The sequence below is a fragment of the Danio rerio genome, chromosome 1 (assembly GCF_049306965.1).
Source record: "Danio rerio strain Tuebingen ecotype United States chromosome 1, GRCz12tu, whole genome shotgun sequence".
In the NCBI taxonomy this organism is placed as follows: Eukaryota; Metazoa; Chordata; class Actinopteri; order Cypriniformes; family Danionidae; genus Danio; species Danio rerio.
This window is the reverse complement of record NC_133176.1, coordinates 9,863,874-9,884,293: the sequence shown is the minus strand read 5'-3', so window position 1 is coordinate 9,884,293 and position 20,420 is coordinate 9,863,874. Positions and strand designations below refer to the sequence as shown.

General features: G+C 39.3%; 1 protein-coding gene across 1 annotated transcript in view; it reads right to left on the bottom strand.

The window, feature by feature from the left end:
• Positions 1–18,011, bottom strand: part of myo15ab (myosin XVAb) — a 73,518-nt gene extending 55,507 nt beyond the window's left edge. The window contains exons 1-12 of the mRNA XM_073949344.1: positions 17,530–18,011; positions 11,188–17,331; positions 10,072–10,154; positions 9,924–9,987; positions 9,692–9,801; positions 9,372–9,446; positions 9,176–9,266; positions 6,675–6,778; positions 6,320–6,383; positions 6,116–6,229; positions 4,536–4,697; positions 4,309–4,422 (exon numbers count right to left, since the gene is read on the bottom strand). Of these exons, the coding sequence (XP_073805445.1) occupies positions 4,309–4,422; positions 4,536–4,697; positions 6,116–6,229; positions 6,320–6,383; positions 6,675–6,778; positions 9,176–9,266; positions 9,372–9,446; positions 9,692–9,801; positions 9,924–9,987; positions 10,072–10,154; positions 11,188–17,295 (7,089 nt within the window). The 5' untranslated portion in view covers positions 17,296–17,331; positions 17,530–18,011. The remainder of the gene's footprint in view (positions 1–4,308; positions 4,423–4,535; positions 4,698–6,115; positions 6,230–6,319; positions 6,384–6,674; positions 6,779–9,175; positions 9,267–9,371; positions 9,447–9,691; positions 9,802–9,923; positions 9,988–10,071; positions 10,155–11,187; positions 17,332–17,529) is intronic.
• Between the last annotated feature and the right edge of the window lie 2,409 nt (positions 18,012–20,420).

Here is a 20,420-nt window from a genome sequence, read left to right as displayed (position 1 = left end):
CCAAGAGTATGCACTGCTCGGATTGGTCTATTGTGAATTATATGGTTTATATGTTTTCTCCTGACCTGTTTTTATGTAAATTAGTTTTTCGAGAAAATTATTAATCAAATTAGATCCTGAATTATTCCAAGAACGTACAAGTAGTATACACTACCTGACAAAAGTCTTGTCGCCTATCCAAGTTTTAGGAACAACAAATAGTAACTTGACTTCTAGTTGATCATTTGGCATCAGAAGTGGCTTAATGAAAGGCAAAGGCTGCTAGATTATGCTTATTTTACCAAAATAAAATATGATCATGCCTTGATTTTTCATTATTTAATTAGGACAGTAAGGTCTGGCTTTGCTTAGACAAAAGTCAGTCACTGTCTCCTCAATGACTCCCATGACCTTGGAGGACTGCATCCATACATCTCTGCAATGACTCAAATAAAGTCATCTGGAATGGAAATGAAAGCAGTCTTGCAAGACTCTCAGAGTTCATCAAGATTATTTGGTTTCATCTTCAATGCCTCCTCTTTCATCTTACCCCAGAAATGCTCAATAATATTTATGTCTAGTGACTGGGCTGACCAATCCTGGAACACCTTGACCTTCTTTGCTTTCAGGAACTTTGATGTGGAGGCTGAAGTATGAGAAGGAGCGCTATCCTGCTGAAGAATTTGCCATCTCCTGTGGTTTGTAATGTAACGTCTAGCACAAATGTCTTGATACCTCAGGCTGTTGAGCCATCCACTAAGCAGATCTGTTGCATGCCCACAAACTGAATGTAACCCCAAATCAGGATTTTTCCTTTACCAAACTTGACTGATTTCTGTGAAAATCTTGGGTCCATGCAGGTTCCAATAGGTCTTCTGCAGTGTTTGTTGTGATTGGGATGCAGTTCAACAGATGATTCATCAGAAAAATCTACCTTCTGCCACTTTTCCAAATGATTAAATAGAAGTCAAGTTATTATTTGTTGCTTTTACAACTGGGATCAATAACAAGACAATTGTCAGGCAGTGTATTCACACATTTTATGCCAAATTAAAAGATGCTGTCATACTTTTTTTGTAGTATTTTGGTCTCTACATGCTGCTTTATTTAAATCTGTACTATCTAAACTGTATTTTGAGGTTGAGTTTAAGTCCAAAAATACTTAAAATTGGGTACGACTCATATTGCCCAGAAGCCCTGGCCTGGATACAGTTACACCCACACACACACACACACATACAAGGACACTATGTCTCTCACACAGTCACAGTCAGCATGTGCAACTGATACAGCATTATGTGACAGCTGATCCAAGTAAGCAGGAGTGTAAACACCAACCTGCGAGCTCTGGATAACAGAGCTTTATTTATTAAATGAGCAAGATGCTCAACATGACACAAACACACTGAAGATCTCGCACTGTATTCATGTAACACCTTCATTTGATTAAAGCTAACATAAAAAAAGCTAAGAGCTTGCTAGAAATTACATAACGGTGAATCTATAGGTGAAGAAAAAATTTTAAATGCTAAGAAAAATGATTTTGCTTATATTTGTTTGTATTTACAGACTAAACTGTTGCATTTAAAACTTTTTAAGTATTTGTTATGATCACCATCTATCTAGCAGTTGTAGATTGCTGGAGAACTACTGTATAGATCTGCCGCTGATATGAACTACATTGTACTATCCGACAATCATTTAGACACTGTCACACAAACACACAGCTGAAGCTCATGATTGACTCATTACTGGGTTTATTTATACACCTCACATTCTCACACACTTTGCTGAGTCTTATTTCCCTGTGAGCATGTTCAAGCAGTTTCCTTGTACAGTTTTTCTGTTTTTAATCCTGTGTTTTGTTTATTGTTCATGTTGTTATGTCAGCTGTCCTGACTATTTGCCTGCTTTTGACTACACTCTTTGGATTACCTGTTTGAGCGTTGCCTACCTGACTATTCTCTAAATCAGGGGTGCCCAAACTTTTTCGTATAAAGGGCCAGACACCAAATATCATTGAGAGCCTTGGGCGGAAGGTAAATATACAAAACTATATTACATTAAATTTGCTATGTGTATTTCCTAATATATTGGAAAGCATTATTTTAAATCATATTAACTAATGCAGTATAATGTTTAAAATGATAAATTTTGGCTAAAAACAATCCTATTTATAACACGGTGTAGTTCAATGCTGAATGTCAAGCAGAATCTGGCTGTGCCTTGATTTGTCCTCTATCTATTAGGTGACAGTATGTACATTTAAACTAAATCTGATTAATTAACACAATTTAATTTAAACATTTAATTTCAGTTAGCGTTTAACACTAAAACATACAAATAAAAGGTTACATTAGATTTGAAATGACAATCTCTGAACCATCCCTATTATTCATCTTTTCTTCTCAGACGTGATGGCGGGCCAAATCAAAGGTTACTATGGGCCAACTTTGGCCCAAAGGCCCTAGTTTGGGCATCTCTGCTCTAAATAAATTGCATGTGGATCCTCACCTCCATTGTCCCCAACCCAAATGTTGCCAGACTCACTTTGTTGCAGTATATTTTAGGACTATAGGACTATTTTGATCTCTCACATCTCTTGAAATATTACTTCATAATGTTTTTTAAATTCTTTATTACTATCACCTATTATCCATGACTATCATTCATGCTTTTTTAAACTAGATTACACAATCTGAATTTATTATTAATGAATTAAATTATTAATTATTTATTAAATCTGTGCAAATAATAAAGAGTACATCGAATACAATGTTGTTTAAATAATTAAATGTATAAATTATGTTCTTCAATGATCATAAAACTTTACAAATAATAATTTAATTCATAAATATCTTTCCTGACAGAATACTTTTACCTTGTCTGTCCTCCTCGCTAACCTGCTTTGTTCCCTGTGTGATGTAATTTTCAGCTGGCAGTGAGCAAGCTATTAGGTGTTAAGATTACTCAAGCTCTAAGCAAACCCTGATAAGGTTACTGTGGTTTCCATAGAGCTGAACTCAGAATAATTAAATTAGGTTACTGGAACTCATTAACTGCAACCTGCTTACATGTCATTACAATGTCTCCTTTTCGCTCTCCGTTTTTTCTCTTTCTTTCCCAGATGTTTGTCAAGGCCCTGACACACTAAAAACAAAAAACTAACAGCGAGGAAAGTTGACCGTTTTGTCCCCTCATGTGCGACTAAACAAAAAAAGTGCCACTTGAACACAATGGAAAGGCTACAACCATCAGCCAACAAGCAGGTACACTTTGTGTCTGCGTGAGGGAAAATAACTTAATATATGAGTAATAGTCTTGGACAATGGAAATACAACAATGGAAATCAAAACTTTGGCAAAGTATATACAAACTTTACACAAAGCAGCACTTGCTTACCATTATAACAATAAAATAAGTTCATTACGAATGGACAAAAATGATTTGTTTTAAGAATTATATGTGAAGATGAAGTTTTTCCTTAAAACAAGCAAATTAATCTGCCAAATTAATCTGTTTTAAGGAAAAACTCACTTCATTTTGGCATATTATTTCTAAAAACAAGACACTATGTTTTGCTTGTCTGGAAAATGCTTCTTGATTTAGGAGTTTGTAGATATTTGGACTAGAAACAAGACAAAAACTCAAAGTAAGAGAAGCATTTTTTTCATTATTGTCATGCACACTGCGTTATTAATCTGAAGAGCCAATCAGTTCTCTCATCACGGATGTCAACGGATGGAAATTCAAGATGGTCTGAACACCAAAAAAGTCTCTGACTAGAGCTATTTGTTAAAATCACAAAGCAAAAACCTAACTACTGACAGTCAACTTGGTGTGTTGCGGCCTTAAATGTATACAAACATAAATAAATCTAAAAATGTAGATTAAAATATCTTGAGCCGAGGTGCACATGTGGGTAATGTGAGTCTGGCTTAGTTGTGTGTGATCATGACAATTATATATAAAATATATGCACTGTTTAGCTTACCCAATTCACCTATAGCGTATGTCTTTCGACTGAGTGCAACCCACACCAACATGGGGAGAACATGCAAACTCCACACAGAAATGCCAACTGACCAAGCCGAGGCTCGTACCAGCAACCTTCTTGCCGTGAGGTGACACCACACTGCCCATGTTTTTATTGATGTAATATAAATTTTTATGTTAAGTGTAATATTTTTGGACTATCAGTACGTGATTTTGGGAGACAAAGTGACATACTGGATAATGTGAACTCGCACATTGTTAAAATATATACTATCAACTACTATTGTAACACACCCCTGGCCTGGATGTCTGTTACTGTAAAAGTACACGTACCGTCACTTTGAAGGTGATGGCTTTCTGCAGACCCTCTGGAGAAATCTGCAACAGATCTGCTACTGCACGAATCTCTTGAGTGCTCACCACACCGGCCGTCTCCTGCACTTCTGTCTGAGACAGTCAATCCAAAGCACATGGTCCACAAGACTGTTAACTTTGTCCATATGTGTGTATTATATTTGCATATAAATGTATAGCTGGCACACTGTTTATATCCACAATACCTCCACTCTGTGGAAAAAGACATTTCCTAGGTGAAGTATGGATGACAGCACTCTGAATATGCTGCTCTGGTCTTCAGTACTGAAGTGAAGAATGTCCATGGCACTCTGTAGCCTCCTGAAGTCCTCCCCATCATCCTTTCCAGTGATCCCACAATTACCACCCTAATGTAACATGATCCCATGAGCCCATGACAAATGACATAGTTATACTTTGAATAAGATCTCTTATAAAATAAAGGTTCACTTCTGACCATCATCTGATCATTACCTGATCATGTGATACAGAAAACTGTAGTTGGCTGCTAAAAACAGCTGTGCCATCATAGGAATAAACCTCATTGTACATTCAACATTAATAAGCAAAAAGATTATTTTATATGACAGAATTGTTTAAATATATTTAAACCTTTTTTTAAACTATTTTTAAGCCTTTACACTACTGAGCTGTTGAATGTTTGATTCTTACTGAATAATGACAGTTGGTGCAAAATTGTGCAGTTTTTTTGGCTAAAGAGTTTTCTTTGCAATTGTTTTTAATTACGGCATCAAATGTTTGAGTTACTGAGTATCAGTTTTTATATACTGCACACTCAGCATTCATACTGGTTGAATTTGTATGAAAACACAGTGCTCTTCAGTGTCATTTTTAGGCAGCTCTCCAATTACAGCGGAAGAGAGGCGAAAAAATATAAATTTCACAAATTTACAATGTGTTATTTTCATACATTTTATTTTATGAAACTTATGAAAATGTTTTTTTTTATTGTGTTCTGTTCCCTTATAGTTTGTAAAAAAGATAAATGTTTAGCCATGGAAAATGTACACTCTCTTAAGTAAAATCATTGTATTGTATAGATTGCAAGTATAAATTATATATAAATAAATAAATAAAAATGTCCAAAAAAAAAGTTACAATGTAAACAAGAACAGCCTCAGAAAAAACTGAAGAGAATATTGCTCTGCATTATAGTGTCCTATCGCAAACTGACTGTGTTGTCACCTCGTATAAATCTCATGTAGGTTTGGTGTCCTAACCATCATGATTTTGCCAAGTACGCTGCGATCCTAGATTAACATCTATGTTGATTCTGGAACATCATTTTTGTTGGAAAATGTAATCCATACCTATTCCCTACTGCTAAACCCAACCATACTTGTAAATTATTCCCAAAATCAGAGGAATAATAGTTGGATAACAATCAATTAGAAGTGCAAAAACCTAACCATGAGCCTAAACTGAACATAAACTGTAAACATATCACTTAATTTTGATTGGCTGATTGGAATGTTGTTCCAGGATCAACAAAGATGTTAAATTCAGGAACATGTCCTACTTAGTGAAATCAGGTTGGTGTTGGTGTTCCAGCATTTAACCTTTAGAGAAAAGCTCTTTGGTGGACATAAGCCCTAAATGTACAACTAAAGAAGTTGCAGCCAGTTCTTGGCTTCAGTTCCATATCACTATTAAACTATTAAAAAAACAACAACAGCTGCCTGTGTTGCATATGGATGTGTTTGGCTTCATGTCTGTGTATTTTTCACAGCATCTTCAATCTATCATTTGTAATTGCTCTGTTTACCTGGTTCAGGTAGTAGTAGGTTTCAGCTTCTTGTAGATAGAAGGCCCGCTTCGTGTGAGAAGGAAGTCCAGCTAACATCTCATAAAAGATGTGGTAGTTTCTCTCATCTTTGGCCTGCACACACAGACACAGGTAGACATAAATGCCAGTGATCAATACAAAGCTCCTTAAGTCTTCGTCAGTTTAAGAAAGTAAACAGCCAACCTGAAAAACGATCCTGGACTTCTCTAGTAGATACTGCGAGGTTATGGCACCACTGATCACCCCTCTGATAACAACAACAACAAAAATACACACACACACACACATCGGTCATGGGTATGAACTTTCCTTGGCCCTGCCTCAACCCTCTCGATTCTCTTTCCATCTCTCATTCGCTCTTAAAGATTCAGAGGTTAAATAACCTTACTGCTCTACTTTCACACAAGGCCAGGCGGCACATATCTAGTTCCTTTGAAGCCTCCCTTGTCATTCAAGCAACACTTTCAGGCTTGACAGACGTTAAAGAATGACGCTCATTGCTTTAAACAGATAAGGAATGTAGAATAAAAATACTCACTCCTCCAAGAAGATCTCCACAAACTTTCCAAAGCGACTGGAGTTATCATTTCGGACAGTCTTAGCATTCCCAAATGACTCTAACAGAGGAGTCGCCTCTAGAATCTGGATTTTGACAAAAACGTTATCTCCAAATGCATTTCTTATATATTTTCTACATAGGCTGAAGTGTTAGACTATAAAAAGAAATGTAAAAGACACAAATTTACCTCAATCTGTATAGAGGAGAGCATTAAATAGAAACAGAAAGACAGATTATAGATTGCATAACATACAACACTGTATAATTTATATAAGAATCACAATATTTAGTACTTTAAGATATCCACATCTTTAAACTTCTGAAATACAGTAAGCACACATTTTGCTTGTGATTTTGTGAGGAAGGACATGTTCCTGGATTCAGGTACTTTACACACCTAGTTTAATTTATTTATATTTGATGGTGCAATATTTTTTTAACTGTTTCTAATGAATCTTTTCATACGCTTAATATTAACACTACATTTTTAAAGATAATACATTTACTTTTGCTGTTCTAGAATATTATAGTCAGTTTGAGGTGAAAGTTGCTGAGACTTTTATCACTGTGTTGATGTAGTTCCAATTAATACTTAATATTGAATAGAGTACCTGGTTTCCGCTACATTCATTCCTTCATGGCGGGGCACCACACCAAAATTCATTCGGTACGGCTACATTACAGCTTCTTATTCAAAATATTCAGTCGTTTTTTTAAATAGCGGGTTAAAATCACACCGAAAACGTATTAATAGGTAAGTGAATAATAACAGCGCAAACTTTTCTGTGACCGTAGTAGTGCTGTGCATTCTGTTTAACCCTTTAAGGTGACGTGCTGACTGACTGATAGGTGCGTGATGCTTGAGGCCAGCAAACACGGCGTAGCTTTCAGTTATGATGAACACAGTTTTCATAATTATACTTTATTTATAGATAAAGGTCTGTGGCTCTGCATATAATGACTTTATCTTGCTGGAGTTTATAGCCGTTTCACTTTACTTCAGGACGCATTGATGCCGCGGTCCGCTCCCAAGTCTATCGGAGACATTCATAAATATTCCTAGCAAATCTAATAAATGTTGGCGACATACTCGGTACATAAACGCACTAAATCATACTTCAGCCACGTTTATTTGAGGGCGCGCAAGAAGTTTTGTGCACGAACAGAGGAAATTGACAGAAATTGACATGCTCGTAGGCTATTACATGAATGCGATCTCGACTGAATACTGCACCCATGACATTTGTCAGTGAAATAACGCCACATGTAGTGGTAGATCTTTGTAAAATGGCCAACAGAGTCTGCCGCCACAGCTGGAAAAAATTCTAGAGGAAACACTGGAGTGGGGGATGTGGCTTTGCTTTGCTTTTTGCACATTATTCCCTCATGGCAAACTAAAGGTGCGTTTACACCAGATGTGGATGAAGTAAAAAGCACGAGTGATTAACATGTTAAGTCAACGTAAAGACACAAATAGACATTCAGCTGCTCAATTCATGCGAATGAAGTGGAGCGAGTTGAGCATTTTGCGGTTGAGTTGGAAAATCTGAACAGTGGACATTCATGCTGCGTTAACCAATCAGGAGCTTTCTATCGTAGGGGCATGATTATGACGTAGTGCCTGTTGTTGTTGTCGTGAGGGGAAATCCTTTTGCCGACACCAGACAACAGCTCATCAAACTAGGCTCGGCACAGTAAGAGGCACCATTGAAAGCCTCAATCATCCAGGTACAGTTTCTGGAGAAGTTGATGAACTCACACAGCTGGGAGCACCTCTGAAAGGATCTAGTGGACTCGGTGCCAAACGAAAATACGCAGTTTTTCAGTTTTCCTAAAGCACATAAACACAGCTATTCTCTCAATAAAATCCATGTTAGCCATTTAGTAAAGAAGCTCATGACGCAAGCCTATGATGCAAATCCACGTCTACTGTGAAGTGAATTACAGGTGCGAATGAAGCAAATTTGCAGTTCAAATGTCTCGAGTAGGGCGACGCAATGGCACAGTAGGTAGTGCTGTCGCCTCACAGCAAAAAAGTCGCCGGTTCGAGCCTCGGCTGGGTCAGTTGGCGTTTCTGTGAAGAGTTTGACTCAGCCGAGACTCGAATCAGTGACCTTTTTGCTGTGAGGCGTCAGCACTACCTACTGCACCACCGCATCGCCTTTCATAACTTTTATTATGTTATATTTGGTTCTAGTATTTTGTTTACATAATTTCTTGTCGTTTTATTAAAGCCGTTTTCATTTCATGTTTTTATCTTACTTAACAATAACAACATGATCCTTATCCTTAATGCTAAATAAGAGAGAAATTAAATGATCTGTAAACATCATTTCTTTTATTAAAACTAAGTGATTGTTTTAGATGTTGCTCCAGAACCAACAAAGACATTGAACAAATCTGACATGGTGAAATGAAGGCAAGTGTACAGATCTGACAATTCTGTATGCATGTGTGTATGTGTAATTAGAGCCACATACCTGTTGTGTAATGTTTCTCTTATGGTGAATTGCAGTGAGGTACCTCAGAACCAGTTTGGTTGCTTCTGTTTTTCCAGAACCACTTTCCCCACTACAAAACATACACTTCCATAACACAAAGTTCTAGAGACATACAATAATACGTTAATGCTCTCAAATTCTCTACAAATGGCAAACACATATATTTTCATCTGACCTGATAATGATACACTGGTTTTGTTTGATGTCCATCATTGTTGTGTAGGCAACGTTTGCAATTGCAAAGAGATGACTGAAAAAAATGTATAAGAGGATGTGTTAACATACTGTGACTATTTAGAAGTAACAACAATCTATAACAGAGTTTTGTAAAGGGATGATGATATTTATCTTAATTTTATTTGCTAATTTGTTTTTAGTTACACATTTTATTAGAAAGCATCCTAATGTGCTGTATAAAAATAATTATGTTAAATGTTTTTAAAAAAATCTGTTTAATATTGTTGTTTATAAATAGTTAAAACATTTAAAACTTACGGTGGGTTATCTGCCATGGCATGGCCTTCGTACTGCAGAACCATATCTGTGCCATAGATGTTAAAAAGTTGGTATGGGTTCACAGATACCAGAATACTGCCAATGTAGGTCTGTTTCAAAGAAGAGGGAGAAAATTAAATATCTATTTACATTTTGTAGAAAAAAAGTAATTTTGCTAAATAATCTAACCAGTGAAGTTGTTTATTACTATAATCCTCAACTGTAGACTCACATATATAAGCTCTTGATCAAAGCGAATCTTCAGGTTTATCAGTACTGCAGGCTCAGTAAGCTGTCTGCAAGAAAGGGAAGAAGAATGATTTAATATCCAAAGATCAACACTGCATATACGGTAGATATAAATATTAATGATAACATACTCCATTTGTGTCATGTCCTCAGTACCATCCCCTTTTCTTTTCACTCTGTAGCTGACAGTAGGCAGGCTCCTTATAGAATACATCTGTTTGACAAATAAAACGTACGTTAATTAAAAGCATTAATGCTATCAAAAGCCATTCAAAGAAATCTGAGAAATAATTTCAGCCTATTTGAATGTTATCACTCGATTGAATGGGCGTTATCAGCTGATAGATATGGGCAAGTAGGGGGCTTCTGTGCCTACTGTTAGACTCAGAAGGCTGTTATCATCCATATACATGGTAAATCAGCTATTGATCACATACTGTTGCGGCCATAAGTTAACGAGAATTATTTAGTTATTAAATGTCCCATTAATTGTATTTTAATTATGTCAACCCCTACCCCAACCATAAACCCAACCGTCACAGTAATGTAAAACAGATCTAGGTCTGGAGTATTCTCTATTAGTATAGCTGATTAACCATGTGGTTGAATAATAACAGCCTTCTGAGCTTACCCATATCTATTAGCTGATAACCGCTGATAACGCTCATTCAATCGAGTGATAACATTCGAAGTGAGAACATTTTCAGTTTATTAAATTACATTAGAGAATATCTTCTATGATGAATTAGGTTGAATTGTCTTTTTTAGGGCCTGCACTACAATAATGCAGAGATGATTATCACTGGTCAGCAAGGCAACCTGAGAGGAGTTATAATCGGCCTTGTAAATCTCATCTGACATCCGATGTAGTTCAAGACTGCAGCTAAAACCTGATGCAGATAGGTGAGCTTGGTTGGCCCTTTTGTTAAGGCTTAAAGCCTAACAGACTTGTTAGCTCTTACAACGGCATCACTGTCTACTTGACAGCATTGCTCAGTGGTATGCTTAGTCTAATTAAACCTACTACTTACTTATCCCTAAAGGTTTAGCAAACTGAATGTGTTGCTCTACTCTATTAAAGAGATACATTTGTTTGTGTTTTCCTATATGCAACGCCAGAATTAAACCAAATGAAGAAACTGAAAGATAAAGAGTTGTCTCTAGAAAGAGAAGACACTGCATTTGCAATTTTCTTACCATTAGTTAAATACATGTCAACAATTCAGCATCTTGTCTTAAAAGATTACCTTGTCATACCATGTTCCTCTTGGCTCCCCTTCACGATCTGGAACCCACTGTGGTTCTGTTTGCCCAGGCCGAAGAACGGTGGGTGGTGGGGTGAGGAAGTCCATCATTTTTTCATCACGGTACATAGACCATTTAATGAGGTTCTGTACTGTATCATGAGGCAGGACTTTTTCTGAAGCCCATAGGTCCTCTGCAGTTTGTCCCTCTCTGGCATTCTGTGCCCAATGTTCTTCTGGACCTGGACCTTTTTGCCGTGGTGGAACAATAGCATAGCGACCATCTGGTCCAATAATCACCTGCCCAGAGGATGTCATATAACTGGAGATCCCTGAGGGTAGTTGGTAAGAGGCCTTCTTGAGATTAGGATTCTTTAGTGCATCAATTAAATCTGGTGAAGTGGGTACTGCAAATCCTTGAGTGAGGACTGACCCATCAGGTAATCTGTATCTGGCATTACGGAGGTTTTGATTTAGTAGTGCTGCTGATAAATTTGGACTTTTATTTCTTCGAAGATCTGCTGAAAGAACAGATCCATCTGGTAGCTGGTAAGTCGCCCCTCGAAGTTGTTCATTCTGCAAGGCATTTGAAATATTTGGACTGCTTGGTTTATATAAAGCTTGTGAAATAACAGATCCATCTGGGAGCCTGTAGGACACATTCCTCATATCCTCATTTCTTAGGGCAGAGAGCAGGGATGGGGATTTAGGCTTATATCTTGAATCAGCACTTATTATAGAGCCATCAGGTAACCTGTAGGAAGCACCACGGATATCCTGATTTCGAAGTGCACTTGACAAATTTGGAGACTTATCATAGACTGGTCCACTTATAATTGACCCATCAGGTAACCGATAAGTTGCCTTTCTCATTTGCTGGTTCTGAAGGGCTGCTGATAGATTTGGCGAGATAGGTTTGGACTGCCCATAGTCTGTTACTAATGTGCCATCTGGAAGTCTATATGTTGCTTTCCGAATGCTTTGGTTTTGAAGTGCACTGGCCAGATTTGGAGAAGTTGGATCTATTGGCTGATCAGTCGTTATTATTGTCCCATCTGGCAATCTATATGATGCCTTTCTGATGTTTTCATTCCTAAGTGCATGTGATAGATTTGGGGAAGTTTGTGGTTGCTGTCTTGCGTTTACAAGGGTCCCATCTGGAAGTCTATAAGCTGCATTTCTCACATTTGGATTCTGCAAAGCATTGGACAGGTTTGGTGAAGAAGGTTGCTGTAAATGGGAATCTGGGTATATTATTGTTCCATCAGGAAGTCTGTAAGAGGCTTTTCTTAGGTTTTGGTTCTGCAAAGCATTTGAGAGATTTGGTGAGAAAGACTGTTGTTGACGTGGGTCCATTCCCATCATGGATCCAGCGGAAAGTCTATATGAAGCATTTTGTAGCAGGGGATTTCCAATTGCATCCACAAGCATTGGAGAAGCGTTTACATTTAGTCCCTGATCACCATATACTAATGACCCATCAGGCAATTGATAAGTGGCATTGCGGAGTTGGGGGTTGTGCAATGCATCAGACAGAAAAGGAGATTTCCTAGGGTCCTGTCTATAACCCGGCACAGGTGCATAAGGAGAAACCATTCCTTGAACAGGTGATCGATATGATGCTTTGCGAATATTTTGATTCTGCAAGGCTGATGAAAGAGCTGGAGATCCCCTTGGACCATAGCCAGATGGAACACGGGATCCCCTGCGGCGTAAATGTGTTCGGTAGGAAGCATTGCGCACATTTGGATTTTGAAGAGCACTGGAGAGAATGGGACCAGCACCTGGATCTTCAACATAATCATAGCCTGTTTCTACCTGAGTGTAGGGTGAATGTGGTCTCTGAAAGGATGATCTGAATGATGCATTGCGAAGCTGAGGGTTGTGAATTGCATTGGACAACATGGGTGACACTGGCTGACCTGGAGCTTGTTCAAATGCTTCCATTTGAGGAACATATGGGTAAGACAAAGGTGGTTGTTCAGGGACCTCACCAAACTGAGTCACCTCGGGAGCATAAGGTGAGCCTGGTCTTTGCAATGGTGACATGTAAGAAGCTTCTCGCAGTTGAGAATTTTGTAAGGCATTTGACAAAAGTGGAGATGCCATCTCTTCTGTATGCTGATGCAGTACAACCATTTCAGGGTTATATGGTTGCAATGGGGAGACCTGTGCAGCATGGTTTTGCAGGGTAAGAGAGGGAACTGGTGAAGGTGGCTGTCCAGGAACCTGTGGAACATTAATGATCTCAGGAGCATAAGGCGACATAGGCTGTTGGAAGGATGCATTATAGGATGCATTTGGAGGGACACTTTGGATTTGGAGGGAACTTGTATGCATTGGAGACTGCGGGGCACCAATAAACTGATCAAACTGTACAGGCAATGGCTCTGCACCAATGGGTAGAGGAGATCCATATATTGGAGGACCAGAAAGTACAGAAGTAGGCGGAGACCTAGGGGAAGCGGAACGCATTGGTATCGGTGAGCCATGTTTGATAGACGGATGAGGAGAGACTGGCCTGGAAAGGTGTCTCACAGAAGGTTGAGGTGAAGGAGGGGGGATGTTTTTTTGAGAAAACTGTGGTGAAGGGGGCATCATGCCAGGTCCACGCCTCAGTGATTGTCTAGCCATGAGTGGACGGCCACGGCCTATGGGTCTCTGTGGGTTTCTCATTGCACCAGGTGTTCCTGGAGGAATGAAACGACTTGGTTCCCTTCTCCCCATTCCAGTGTGGTGACCTGATAATTGTGGGGAGGCTGTGAAATCCTGTGGCATCATAGATCTGTTACTACGTATAGATGGTCTAAAAGGTTGTACATTTTGTGTTGGAGCACCAGAATGACCCCCACGACCAGGATATGGTTTTACAGCTCCCATTGGGATATTTCCACGGCCCCTTCCTCGCAGCCGACCTCCAGTGGATCCAAAAGGTGGAGAATCCTTCATTAGGCGAGTGGATCTGCGGGAGAGAGTGGGAGATGGTGATCTATGTTGTACTGGTGATTGTTGAGAGTCTGCTTCCATAGTAAAGCTTCTTCGAGAGGGAGTAGGTGATGCTCTTTGAGCCATTGATGGTGACTGGGGTCTGTGAAAATCCCTAGGTTTAACACTGGCCATGGTTTGCATTCCCATCTGAGGGGAAGTTGGAGGACTCATTCGCCTAAGTGGAGATGGGGAGGCTTGAAATTTATTGCCACCAAATGGACGATTCATTTGTGAAGGTGAAGAGGGTGGACTTGGTCTCCTAAATGAAGCACGAGGGGACTGTGGTGGGCTTTTCCTACGGATAGATGCACGAGGTGAAGCTGGAGGACTGGTATAGAGAGATTGAGCTCGTGAGGGAATACGGCCAGGCATTTGCTGGGGAGATTGTGGAGGTGGTGCCTCTCTAAAAGATGGCTGAGGCTGCAAACGTCTGGGGACTGTTGGTGAAGCAGGTGGACCTTCTCTGAATGGAGTCTGAGGCTGGAAACGTCTTGGGGCCATTGGTGAAGTGGGGGGCCCTTCTCTAAATGGAGCCTGAGGTTGAAAACTTCTAGAAAGTGCTGGTGAAACAGGTGGGCTCATTCTGCGTGCGACAGGAGAGGAAGGTTGTTGAAAATGACTTATTGGAGATGGCCCACCCCTAGCTAGTCTTGGTGATGGAGGTGCTCCCATGCCTCCAATGCCACGCATAGAGGGCTGTGGGGATGGGCTTCTTCTAGGATGCATGGATAGCTGTGGGGAGGCATGTGGGCTCGGTCTGCGCATAGGTAGTGGGGAATGCCTAACTTCCATTACCGGTCCTCCGAAATTAGACATGGGATCCATGGATGTCATGGGTGCAATAGGCATAGACAGAGGAGAAGTCATCCCTACTACAGACCTCCTGCTTGGTGTGGGAGATGGTGGAAATCCACCAGTTGGAGCCATATATGGCATATGTTGATTGACGAATCCCTGAGGATTATTTGCTTGCTTAATCAGCATGGCTGTTGGTGTGGGCAATTGAGGCATTGTGGGATGAAGCAACTCATGTGGAGGCTCTGCCTGTAAATAAACATCATCCATTGGGGCTCCAGGCATATATGGGTAATTTTCATACTGTATCTCTGACATTTCTTCAAAATCATATTGTGTAGGGAAAGGAGGAAGCTCAACATCAATTCTTTCCTTACCAAAAAGCTTAACTTGGGGTCTTGGAACTCTGAACTCCATATCTCCATGAAGGGCCATACCCTCCATAGAGAAATCGGCATTCTTCTCACCATACATTCCATAAGCTTCTTCACCATCCATTATATCTTGCATTGGATAACTATAAGGATCATACATGTTATAGGCAGACTGCAGATATGGATCAACATCTGATTCACTGTAATTGACCTGATAGTCCTGAAGATAAAGATTTTCATAGTCCCCATATGCGTCCATGTACGGATCACCTGACATTTCAGCTTCATATGGGTCACCATAAAATCCCTGAAGGTCATCATAATATCCAAACTGTGCCTGGGAATATGGATCCATTTCATTCCCATAGAGATCATAAGCATTCTCCATTGGATACTGATCATCATAGTATTCCATGCCATCATCAAAATAAGGATCCAGTGGATGCTGCTGACCATAGTAGCCCATTTCTTGTGGATAATTGCCCATCTGCTCCTGAACTCCATATGGGTCACCATAGTCCATACCATCGTCATAATATTCAACCTCGTCCTCCATGCCATTGTGTGGCTGATAGTATCTATCCTGCATGTCATAATAGCCTTGATCATGTGATTCCAAGTCATAATAGTTATTTGGTTCTTCATACTGACTGTACTGCTGTTGAACTGTCCTTGAATAAGATGGTCCTTGCATCTGGGCATATTGTTCATCATACCTGTTAGAATGTTTATGGATTGACTGTCTTTGGAAAGCACTCCTTCCACCCCTGCTCTGATTATTATAATCATAACCTCCAGTGTCATGTTCATATCCATAATTGTGATACCCAGGATGAGCTCGCATGCTAGCTTGGCGACTTTCAGCAGGAAATGAATAGTTTTTGTTGTTTTTCTGGCCCCAGCCATTACGGTTCCTTCTGCTTTGACGCCCCTTTATTGAGAGGAACCTCTTGGTGAGCCAGTTTGTTGCCCCAGCAATCTTACCTAATACCTGGCTTCTATATTTAAATCCAGACCCATCCCCTGCATTCTTCTTCCCAAAAAGCCCTTTAAAAAATCCTGGCTTTTTCTCTGCTGCTTTAGAACTGCCACCTAATTTAATAAGCATATATGTTGGCTTTGGCCCTGATGAATCTTTTTTTTCCTTTTCCTTTTTCTTCTTGCTGTTTTTGAAACGCATCATGAACTTTGGAGCATTTCTTAAGAGAGATTTCCTCCTTTTTTTCCTAAGCAAACGATTCTTTCTTTTGCCAAGTCCAAGAAAGAGCTTGGAAGTGTTTTTAAGTCGTTTCTTTGAGCTCTTTCTCTTTCTAAATCCAGAGAACCTCATAAAAAGTTTAGAGGTATTTTTCAGCCCCCTTTTCTTTTTCTCTTCAGGTGGTGGCTCAGCTGGTGGCTCTTCCTTCTTTTTTCCCTTCTTCTTCTTTCCATCTTCCTCAGCTCTTGATTTATGATCTTTGGCTTTCTTTTTTCCTTTTCTATCCTCCTCTTCACTGTCCTCCTCATCTTCTTCCTCCTCTTCTTCCTCCTCATCTTCATCAGAATCAGGCGGTCTAGATTTGGACTTTCCCTTTGCAGTTTTACCTTTAGCATCTTTTCCACCACGCTTTTTCTTGCCTGCATCTGACTCTTCATCCTCATCCTCCTCGCTCAAGTTTTCATCCATCAACTCAGCATCTGAGCCCTCGTCAGTTTCAATAACTTCTTTCTTTCCTTTGCCTTTATCCTTTCCCTTCTTTCCATCATCTTTTCCTTTACCCTTGGGTGGCTCTTCTTTTCCTTTCTTCTTATCATCCTTTCCTGCCTTCTTGTCATCCTTTCCACCCTTCTTGTCATCTTTTGCTCCTTTCTTATCTTCTTTGCCTTTCTTTTCTTCTTCCTTTGGTTTGCTTTTTTCTGGCTCTGGTTTTCCTCCTTTCTTGGCTGCTGATTTTGAGTCTTTTTTGGCTGGCATTTTATCCTTTTAAAACCATGCTACTGTACCGCCTTTCTGTCAAAATACAGAAAAGTGTTTAAACAACAAAAACATTCTAAAACAGTATTGCTTATGTACAAACTACATTCAAAGGCAGCACATAACACTTTAAGGATTTTCTAATTTGCAAAACAAACCAAACAATATGGACTCTCACTACAGACTTGACCACCTTTTGCATATTTTGGGATAATAACTGAATATAAGACTTACCTGTTGCTGAATTTCTTTTATCTCTTCTCTGTACTTTCATAGATGAATTCTACATAGAGAGCATCTAAATCTCTGTTCACATGGTTCCACAAACCACAGCGCCCGACAAGGTCTATTAGAAGGACCTCTGTAGCAGAAGTTCTTAAATAGAGATCCTCTGTTGTGGTGTCTGTTTGTTTCTATAACCTTACACTCACCCACACACTCCTCTTTTCTTCTTCTGTTGATCATCAAGATAGAGAGGCACACCTACCTGTATTTCTCAACAAAGGACAACTTATGAACATACAAATAATTCCAAAAAAATGCAGTCTTCAACTATGATATGCCATCCATGAGTGACTCAGACATGAGCTGTGTGTCTGTGTAAATGAGAGGATGTGTGTCAGGTTTTTAGTTCTGTTGCAATGCTGTAGAAGGAACCTTAATTTGTCAGCTCGACTTGCCTTGGTGTAACTTAAGCTTGGGTCTCATTCCAGCATAAATAATGTAGGCACAGAGGCCCGTTACTACACAAGGTTGCACACACACACACTGTCAGTCACACACACCCAAATCTATGGTAGAGAATGCAGGCATGAATCAAGTGTACCAGCATGTGATTGCACTACTCTACCTCAACCTCCCATGAAAGTACCCTAATATTTGGTTCAGTTTATACCAAAATTACTTCTAGAAATGGTTAGATGCTGTGTGCCAGTATTATCCAAGCATGTTACAGTACATACCCCACTAGACACAGTTATACATTGGATCACTGCTGCACCACAAAAAAAAAAAAAATAAATAAATAAATAAATAAATAAAAATAAATAAAAAATACATATCACTCTGTCCCAAGGGTAGCTTTGTGGCTCTATCATCACTGTTTGTTTCATCATATACCAACCTACAGAAAAGCAACTAAAAAGTGTAAAAGATGGACCTATGAAAGAGTGTGATTTATAAGCCTGTTTCAAAAAAAGTGAGTGTTTTTGAAGTGTGCTGCAAAAGTATCTGAACAAGCTCACAGAGAGCAGTATCTGTGAAGATATGCGTTCCTACAAGGCCTCAGTTAAATGACAACAACAAACAATGGTATACTGGACAACTCAGAGCTTCATCAGGCCAAAGAAGATGCTTACAGGAATAGGGGTAGTCTTGTATAAAAAGACCGATTACACACAGAAAAAGGAGATTGGGACGGCAACCATCCAGATTACAGTATATCGCTCCAACTTTGAACACCTCTCCACACAACCATCAACACCTTTTGAAAAACCATTGTCCTCCACACCTGGACTTCAGATCAACCCGAAATTGAACTACTTTTTCTGAAAGCAGAAGAGGAAAAAAACTCCAGCTCCAGGTTGTGTTTCACCAGCCTGTCAGAGATCCTTTGCTGACCATCTGACGCCTCCTTTACACAGATCTTCAACAGATCACTTCACCTGAGCTTTCATGCTTCAAAAGCTGGTGCTGGTCCACTTGAAGGCCACGAGGGTACTGTTAATGAACCCTCTTCAGTCTGCCTACAAAGCAAATAGTTGTTGGGGACAATAAAGTCAACACAAGACAGCATATTATACTCACACTATGCTATCCAAATCGTGGCCAGGTGTGTTTCCAGGTTCGATTGTCAAGTGTGAGTGCTCCGAGTTGGGCCCATACGCGGTTCAGTTGGCCGGTCCTGGTCCAGTTGTAAGAGTTGTGACGCAATGCCACTTTTAAGAGACTGTTTCATATGAATTTATTAATCATTCTTACTTTTCAATGAACGAAAACTGTCATAGTTTTTTTAAAGAGGCAAACCCCTCGCTGCATTTTAGCTGCACCTTCAGCAAACCTCCTAATACGTGCAGCTCGATGACTTTTATGATAATCGTTATCGTCACGGTTAAAAAAGCAACTGTACCTGGTGAGAATACCCAGAGGTAAGGATCCTGTTTGTAGACTTCAGCTAGGCTCTTAACACAATCATCCCAAACCTCCTCCAGCCCTATCCACTTGTTAAGAGGTGACGTGTTTGTGACGTATGTATACTGTTTCCGGGTCCAAGCCGCCATTCATTTGAGGGGAGAAATCATTTGTTTATGATCACATTTTATTCCTATCACACATTAAAGTTAATTTTATATAAAATCATAGTGTACACAACAATCTCTGGGCTTGCTGCATAACAAATACCAAAATTTTAACAATTTATAAAAAAATTAATCACCTTCTGGCCATCGGATATTAGGCATGGACATATATGTTGCGATCGTGATTTTCGAAAGACTTAAATCGCTTTGTAAACGTTTATTATTACCATTTCATGAGTCTCCCCATTCAGTTGAATAGAGCGCTTGGACTCATCTCTCTGTCCATCTCTCTCTGGAGTGGATCACTAACTCTCTGACAGACAGGCAGCAGGTAATAAAACTGGCAACATTCTCATCCAGCACTTGTACAATCAGCACTGGCAGCCCCAGGGATGTGTTTTTTCTCCCATGCTGTTCTTCATTTACATGACTTCAAAAGTCCCCTCTGTTCAGCGAATAAAGTTTGCAGATGACACCACACTTATCTGCTTCATTCAGAACAGTGACAAGTCTTAAAAACAGGAGATTAAAGAGCTGATCACTATCAATTATTTCACTCAAACATTTTTGTACCTTACAATATAGCATTTCTTATGGTGTGACAGCACAAATTTAAGAACAATAACTTTTAATAAAAAATTTAATAAATAAAATAAAATAAAATATAAATTGCTTGACAGTAATTTATTCTAACTGTTGAGCATTTATTTTAATATAAATATTATTTTAATATAAATTGCTTGACAGGCATTTATTCTAACTGTTATTTATTTTATATGAAATTATGAATAATATTTTTCTCCATGACTTGTTGGGCATTTTCAATAC